This window comes from Haplochromis burtoni, unplaced genomic scaffold (assembly GCF_018398535.1).
Source record: "Haplochromis burtoni strain Fernald_Lab_line unplaced genomic scaffold, NCSU_Asbu1 Contig_21, whole genome shotgun sequence".
Taxonomy (NCBI): Eukaryota; Metazoa; Chordata; class Actinopteri; order Cichliformes; family Cichlidae; genus Haplochromis; species Haplochromis burtoni.
In genome coordinates, this window is record NW_024582382.1 from 2,278,760 (window position 1) to 2,287,744 (window position 8,985).

Below are 8,985 nucleotides of genomic sequence, written 5' to 3' on the forward strand. Positions count from 1 at the left end.
GCAAGGGAGACACCGGGAGGTGGCACTTTAATCAATGGCTATTGGTTAAGTCTTTCCTTAAAAGGTGTAAAGGTTCGAAATTTAAAATGACTTTACCTCGCCAACTCTTTTACACAAGATTTTCAGTTATGGAAAAGTAAAAATTAAAAGAAAAAAAAAAAACCCCAAACAGATGGCGTTCATGAACTCATTTTACAACTGATGGCGTTGGACAGGATCGTAATATTTTTTAAGATAATGTTTTTATATTATGGTAACACGTACCAACATGCATATCTTACTTATGAAAATATTTTTGAGACATTAACCTACAGTGTAATATATATATACATATATACATAGATATGAGTTACTGGTTTCATGCTGAAATAGTGTCACGGATGCTGGATAATTAGTCCACAATGAATAATCTGACTTTAACAGTTTCTGTAGACTTAATGAACTTTCTACCTTTTTAAAACTGCGGCTGTGGTTATTCTACAGTCTCTTACACATTGTGGAAAGTAATTTCTCTCTTTTATGTGCTGCTTTGGTCCCTGATTGCAGTACTGTGCAAAAGTCACTTGCTATTTCTTTATATTTTGTTTCCACGGAGCCAGACTTGCTTGTAATTTTTTTTAAAGTGGCAATAGTTCTACCAGGCCTTCTGAAGGTCTTTCAAAGTATTTCTTTGGACATTGTCTGCTTTCTCGCACATTTATAGTCCAGACCTTGTATCTGATTTTCAGAGGAATTGTTTGTTTGTTTGCTGAAGCACTCAACACTGACCCATGAATCATTCCATCATTCAATAACACAGAGCACCTCAACAGATGAACCAGTGTTGTGTCTACATATAAGAGAAAACTTGTAAGCAAATTGTATAGTTAGGCACTTCTTTTCACTAAAGCCTGTTGCAAAAATATCACTTGTTCCTATTTCTTTAGTTGAATGTATGAAAAATGCTAAAGAAAATACAGTTTGACAGGCATAAGATAGTATTTTTGCACCAACAAAGTGATTCCCAAAAAGCTATTAGCTGAAAACGTGGCATATCTCAGCATACTGTGCAGTGTGTCATTAAAAAAATGGATTGGACAGTAGAAGTGGCAAGCATAAAGAAAATCTACAGGCTCTGTTATATTGGGAATCTTGTCAAAACTGATGGATTTATGAAGGCAGAGAAATACTGTTGGGATTTTATTCACAATGCAATGCCATCTCGAGAGTAGATGATTAGCAGGGGCTTCATTTTTCCTCATGATGATAATCCCCAATACAACAGCAATGCAGTAAAAGCATACCTGGATAGAAAAACACACATTTGAAGACAATCGGTCGTAGATTGCTCTCCCCAGAGATCGGACCTAAACATTATTGAAGTAGTGTGAGATCATCTGTAAAGAGACCGGAAGAAAAATCCCCGAACTTTATTAAAGAAGAGCATTGAATGTTATCCAGAAAGCCTGGAGAACTATTCCTAAGGACGTCTTAAAGGAACAAGAAAGTTGCCGAAGAAAGCTCAGATTGTTTTGAAGAATAAAGGTGGTCATACCAAATATTGATTTTTAAGCTCCTTAGAATTGTGTGAACTCTCTTTTTCCCTCATATAGTGTATTTCCCTGTATGTCAGCAGAATGTTTCCATAAACCACCCCTTATCCATTTTCCTAGCAAAAAAGGAAGAAATGAATGGTGCAAGACTTTTGCACAGTATTGGATTACTTTGTTTGATCATGTGTTTTGGTTTTTGTGTGGATTTTTTGTCTTTTAGATTTAATACAATAATTATAATACAATAGCAAAAACATTGTGTTGATCAGTCAAAAATTAGATATTTAGGGGTAATAAGGATGCAATGCGAACTAATCTCTCTTTTCCACTCCAACGTCCTTATGCGTGGAAGGGACATGTACTCCATAAACTTTTTCCTATTGCGTAATAGCGCAATAAAAAGTCATCTATTTCCCACGGGGAATGTTTCTCCTGGTCACCTCTGGAAGGCAGCAAAGATAAAATGCGTGTAAATGTCCGCAAATTGCACAAGAAGAAGAAACTGAAGGCGAAAAGGAGAGTGACGAAAGCCATGACGAAGAGGTCACAGTAAAAGGAAGATCTCAAAAAAAAAAAAGAAAAAAGAAAAAATCCCCAGCAACTTTTAATTTAAGTCACAAGTTGTCATGCGTACTTTGGGTAATAGGAGAGACGTGTTCTCGTGACAGTGCTGCTCCTTTAACTGTCTGCATATACGCCACACCGCTCATCTCCGGCCGCTGTTCGCTCACTAAACGCGAACTTTACAAGTTTGTGAAGTGAACTTTATTTTCGCAGCTGCTGAAATGGATCCACGCGAGTGCACATGGGAGGCTTTAGGCTTATAGTACAAACTTAGCGACGCTACTGAATCGCGAGTCTGCAGTGAATTCAAAATGTGTCTGATTTAACGCGATTAAGAAGACGCCATGGCAGACAGAAGGACTTTCAACGTTGTGATTTTGGGTGTGGGATTTTTGTTTATTTTCACCGCCTTCACCACCTGTGGAAATGTTGAGGTAACTTCGTAAACTTTGCTTTTTTAATTACATTTCATTTTTACTTTGCCCCAGAATGTTAGAGGACAGCGCATTGAGTTGAGATTTGTATTTAAGAGACAGGAGGTTCATTTATGTTGCTCGTATACAACAACGTTTTTTTACTTGTCATAACAGCTTTTAAAGTAATTTCTAAAGAAAAAAAATTAACCGCCTCATGGGATGTATGAAACAGGGCAGCCAAAGGACTATGTGAGGCGCATCTCGTGTTTCTAATTTTCTTCAGTGATCACTGAACTAATCAAATCTTATGAATGACTTAAGGACATTACTGTGACTTAATATGTAAATTCTAACCCTGTGGTTCACATAGACTTTTATTCTTTTCCTATTTGCAGCAAACTGTAGTGAAAAGCCTGGGAAATTCTACTTTCACTGGAAGTGGGTACCACAGGTAGGTCATGGTGGAGAAACAGGGGGGAAAATACTGGTGTTCAGTTCACCAACTTGCATTTATTTACTTACTGCTACTTACTGCCCCCACTTTACAGCCTTGGAATCATCTATGGAGTCTTCTCGTTCTCCAATCTGCTTGCACCAATGATTGTTACAGTTATTGGACCAAAATTTACCATGTTTCTGAGCGGCCTGCTGTACAGGTAAATACTGACGTGCTGTTTGCATAAAGGAAACGAACAAAGATGCTGAGACACGTTCATCATCATTATGTTTTTCTCTAGTGGTTACATTGCGATGTTCATCGTCCCCTCGACATGGTCTTTTTACTTGACCTCCGTTCTCATCGGCATAGGAGCAGCCAGTAAGTCGCTCTCTCCTAAACTGTCTTTGGAACTTCAAGCCTGGCTTTTAAATGTCTTTGAATACATGCTTGCAATTGCATGCAGATTATATACAAAGTGAGAGTTAGTGTCTGTTTAAAAGACATACAGAATGGTGTGAAACATTGCAGTACGGTTATTATCATTATTTAACTGAATAATTATTAATATAAATTTGAAACCTGAGTATGTCAACAATTACTGATTAGACTTTTTTTTTTGGTCGTTATTCTGGTGTTTTTACTGGCTATTTTATTTTCACAGCTGGGTTGCAACTGATCAGTTTCATCATCGATTAATGTGTTGATTTTTTCTGCATAAAATATCTTTAAAATAACCCAGTCTTACCTGGACTGATCATTGCTGCGACATTGCTAGGGGTCAGAATTTGGCATAAACCACATGAAAGCCGTGTATCAACAGTTCAGGCTTTCATGTTTTATGTTTATTTTTGAGTATATATTTGTATTTTTGATTTGTTTAAATATTCACCTTTCAGAGTTTTCTTTGCCACATACATCACATCACAGCCCACTTACTAAAATGTGCGTATGAACACTGAGGCAGGATACAGTGTAGTAACAGATGAAGACTTTCAGCAAACATAAATACTTCAAGGTGGCTGTTGTTGGCTTTTGCAGTCCATGCAAGCTCAATTTCTGTGCCAAAATCCAAATGCAGTTTAATCATGCATACAGGGATTATCATGCCTGGGATATGATGATGAACATAAACAGTATATCCCAAATTAGACCTTAAATGGGTTAGGGGCTGATTCTGCAAAGAGTCCTTAACACCTTTGGTTTGCTTGTAAATGTTAGCGGAAATACAGAGAAAGCAGACCTCATGCTGAGCATGTGCTGGAAAAATGAAGAAAAAATGTTTTTAATGCAGCCTCAAATCACTGCAGAGCAATGAATTTTTATCAAGTCCTAGGGCTACTGTATGGTATGATGCATTACTTGACAATGTAAAAAAAATTAAAATTATATATTTATTAATGTGGGCAATTAATTGACCTTTTTTCCTACTTCAATGACCCGCCCTCATTCACGTTCCTTCAGTGCTCTGGACAGCTCAAGGACAGTTTCTGGTGGAAAACTCAGAGGCCTCCACCATCAACAGAAACACTGGAATGTTCTGGGCTCTCCTACAGTGCAGGTATGGAGCTACTCCAGTCTTTGTGTCTTTTAAAGACAAACCTTTAACATTTTAAAGTTTCTTTAAACCAGAGAGTATTTCATTTCATTTCATTGATTTAGTTTTCATTTGCATCACGCTGTATATGAGAATTTTTAACTTTGGGCTGTGTGAAGTAAATAGTAATGTTTTATTTGAGAATATAACAGTCTTCCTGCTCATCTACGCTCTGAACAAACCCAAAGTTACAATTAATTGACCTTGCATCAAAATATTCATTTTCACCAGTACATCCGGTTCATAAAACACGACTGATCACCGTGTTTTCGCTTGTTATCGTTTTGTTCTGCTGTTTGATGAAGCTGCTCCAGTTGATCAAAGGTGTAACTGCAGTGCAGCTGCCAACATTTTGTTCTGTCTGTATTTTCAGCTCGAAAATATATAGTGCAAACTACAAAGAAAAAGAAACATTTAGTAGATCATTTTATAAATGATCTTTTCTTTAAACCAGTCATAAGTTTCTCTGCAAAATCTAAAAAACATGAAAGCCTCTTAAAGTTCGCTAGGTGACAGTTATGGTCTTTTCATCTTCTCCATTTGGCCCATTGCTCTCGCACACTGGCTCGGACGACTAATTTGTATTTGTTAAAATATGCAAATTGAATTAGTATAATAATAACATTGGCTGTCACCTGTGCCAACGCTCCCAATAGGGCAATGCTAATCTGACTCTCCAGTGGTGATCACTGCCACAGTAAACTTATGAATCAGTTCTTCACAGCCTGCAGACACAAACACAGAATACGACTGAAAATCACTGTTATCTTTCATGACTAACTCCTTTCATCCATTGCTGTGGCTCTGGGACAGACTAATTGCTCATCTACATTTTTTAGTTTAGGTAGATATGTAATTAAAGACAGAAATAGATCACAGAATTCCAGTGTTAACCGTGAAAGGCAAATAAACAGCTTCAAAAAAACGAAAGAAGAATCCTCGGAGGCAAAAATGCAGATTATTATGCTTATAAAGTCAGTGTTTGATCCAGCCAGTAAATAAACTTTCTCCACATTTTCTGTCTATCATACATGATTTCTCAAATGATTCAGCTAACACCATGTCCACAGTCTTTTCTTTTAATTACTCTGATTGTCCAAATGGGAGCACTTTAATTAAAGGTCACTATTTTAAGGTTTGAAAGGCCCAGAGAGGTTTGGTGCACATAAAATTTGATGTACACATAATAAATTGCACACAGAGTAGAGAATGTTTAACTGAACTAATAATGAAAGTCAATAGTGGTTAAACTGTGATAAATTCTGAAGGAGTTTCTGTGTTCCTCATTGGCTCGCATGGTGTATTTGCCTTACCAAACGCCAAAAACAAATGCGTCCCCATGAAGCTTTTCCTTACCCTATTTATACATATACACTATATTACCAAAAGCATTTACTCACACATCCAAATAATTTCATTCTGGTGTTCTAACTACTTCTATGGCTACAGCTATATAAAATCAAGGACCTAGGCATGGAGACTGCTTCTACAAACATTTGTGAAAGAGTGGGTCACTCTCAGGAGCTCAGTGAATTCCAGCATGATACTGTGATAGGAGATAGGATAGGATATGTTTCCCTGATACTAAATTTTCCACAGTCAACTGTTAGTGGTATTATAACAATGTGGAAGTCGGTGGCAATCTCCATTTGCCAATCAGATGGATAAATCTGGGTTTTGATGATTGTCAGGAGAACACTACTTTCAATGAAAGGAAGTCTTAATGCTTCAGCATACCAAGACATTTTGGACAATTTTATGTTTCTGACTTAGTGGTAATAGTTTTGGGATGGCCTCTTGCTTTATCCACCAGTGCACAAAGCAAGGTCCACCAAGACACGGATGAGCAAGTTTGGTGTAGAAGAACTTGACTGGCATGCACAGAGTCCTGACCTCAATCCGACAGAGCTAGAGCAGATACTGTGAGCCAGGCCTTCTTGTCCAACATCAATATCTGACCTCACTAATGCACTTCTGGAAGAATGGTCCAAAATTCCCATACACACACTTCTAAACCTTGCAAAAAGAAAGCCTTCCCAGAAGAGCTGAAGCTGTTATATCTGCAAAGGATAGGCTGACATCATATTAAACTTTATGAATTCACACGTTCATAGGCGTGTGAAGGAAGATGAGCGAATACTTTTGGAAGTATAGTCTAAATGATATCTTTTAGTTTATTTTCTCAGTAAATCACCATCATGATCAGACACAGATGTTCTATCAGCATCATTTTTACATCTATAAATGCAGCTCATCCACAGTAGAGTCCTTGTCCACCGAGTACATTTTGAATGCCGCTGTGGAGATTTTGGAGCGTGCTGTACGCAATAAATTATATTTGGACAACAGTGAAATGAAAATAATTTGGCATGCAGCATAGCTGCACCAATCAGCCACAACATTAAAATAAATGGCATCTCGCTAAAATGCACCAACTAGCTGAGAAACCCTGGCATATATGTGGAAGTTGATACATACCTATTAACATGAAATTAAGGAGGAGGGGGTTTATTAACTTTATCAAAATAAAGGAAAACAAGAATTTAACCTATCAGCAAGTCCAGCACATCCCTGCTTTGTTTGAGAAATGTTCTTTTACTTATTTTCTTTGCACCATTTTTTTTTGTCTTGACAGCATGTTGTTTGGTAATCTTTACATTTATTTTGACTGGAATGGAAGAACAGAAATACCAGGTAAGGCCAAACTTGTGTAAGTTAACAGCATGAAAATGCTCTTTAGTTTGAGTATGCTCCAGCTTAATGTTATTAATATTTCTAGCACATTTTCATTAAGCGATTTACTTTAATCTTCCTGTCTCAGACAACAGCAGGAGAAACATTTTTCTGTCCCTGCTGGTTATATCCATCCTCGGCACACTTAGCTTCCTGGTGTTGAGAAAGAGCCATCATGAAGAGGAGATGCTCTCTGAAGAGGAAGGGCAGTCACTGCTCTCAACTCGCACGATGTAAATGAATATCCTTTAGATAATTACACATTTTTCACTGCAGACCCACAGAATGACTCAGAATACATAAAGTGTCTGAACTACTGCTCGGATAGGATACACAACGGCTAACATGGCCAAAAATGTCCTTTTTAATCCAGTTGACCTTCTTAAGGTGTTTTCAGACCTCCCACGAAACAGTTTTTTTTTTCTTAATCTTAAATCACCCACTTTTTGACTTACTGCTGCTCTTCTACAAGACTTATAAATCACTCTTGTCCTTCACAAAAAATGGACTGATCGTTTTCTCTAGATCAATGCAATTTTGACAGAGTCTTGTCTAATCACAGCGCTTTACTTAAGTAGGGCGCAATCAGGCAGATTTGGGGAAGAGAAGACAGAACATTTCTCTTTGAGAGAGACAGCAGTTAAAGACTCCAACCTTCAACATTTTTAAGGCATATTAAAATTTTAATGTCTTGAATTATGAACAAAGTTTGACTGAAATCACAAGATGGAGGGGGGGAAATCTGTAAAAAAAAAAAAAAAAAACTGGCATCAAAGGCAAATAAAAGTCATAGGGAAAATTAAATTACATTCCATAAATGTATCATTCACAAACATCCATCGCAAAAAACAAACCATGAGACTAAAAGTCTTGTTAGCAAAACATACTCTTTCCAGCACTCTTGTGGCAGCAGATGTGTGTGAAAAACAGTTACGGGTATGCGTGATGCATGTATGGGTTTTAGTGTTTATTAGCCAAGTCTGGAACGAAACAATGACTCCAACAGAATAACAAAGAATGCCATCGGGAGCAATCCTTCCACTGTCTGATTTTTAAATTCCTCCACCTGTTCTTTAGTTGAAGGGACGTTTGAGATTGTCTGTGTATGCAGTTTATCTCTGTTGATTAATTTCAGTGTTGTGGAAGTTGTTATTGATTTAATTGTTGTTGTCTAGGTACAAGCACAGAGCGAACACTGCCATGCAGGATACTAAATCGGAGTTCAGTAAGTTTTATCTGCACTTTTGGAAAGCCACATTGAGGCGTACCTAACGAGCTTTGCTAAAATGATACTTGCTCATTTACATACATTTACTGGATTCATTATACATCCATATAAATGTGCATATTGAATGCAGTAAATGCATGCTGGTGCAAAGTGTAATTGAGAAAATCCCATATGTGCTGTATATATGGATACATAAGGAACTTTGTGTAGTAACAAGACTAATGTGCTCTAAATGGATACTGTGAGCTCATTCAAGGTTTTTATAATCCGTTTTATTCATGCTGGAAGAGTGAAAAAGTGACACTGTTGAATATATTCCTGACAGACAGCATGGATAATAAATGTTCTTTCACAGGAAAATAAAGAGCTCTACACACACACACAGATCGATCGATCTATCTATCTATCTATCTATCTATCTATCTATCTATCTATCTATCTATCTATCTATCTATCTATCTATCTATCTATCTATCTAT

At 37.2% G+C, this 8,985-nt stretch overlaps 1 protein-coding gene across 1 annotated transcript in view; it reads left to right on the forward strand.

Moving 5' to 3' along the window:
- The first annotated feature begins 2,016 nt into the window (after window positions 1-2,016).
- LOC102312576 (UNC93-like protein MFSD11) overlaps window positions 2,017-8,985 on the forward strand; it is a 10,841-nt gene continuing 3,872 nt past the window's right edge. Inside the window, exons 1-8 of the mRNA XM_005920257.3 lie at window positions 2,017-2,530; window positions 2,908-2,963; window positions 3,061-3,168; window positions 3,250-3,329; window positions 4,413-4,509; window positions 7,181-7,239; window positions 7,367-7,511; window positions 8,454-8,503. Coding sequence (XP_005920319.1) covers window positions 2,441-2,530; window positions 2,908-2,963; window positions 3,061-3,168; window positions 3,250-3,329; window positions 4,413-4,509; window positions 7,181-7,239; window positions 7,367-7,511; window positions 8,454-8,503 — 685 coding nt within the window. The 5' untranslated portion in view covers window positions 2,017-2,440. The remainder of the gene's footprint in view (window positions 2,531-2,907; window positions 2,964-3,060; window positions 3,169-3,249; window positions 3,330-4,412; window positions 4,510-7,180; window positions 7,240-7,366; window positions 7,512-8,453; window positions 8,504-8,985) is intronic.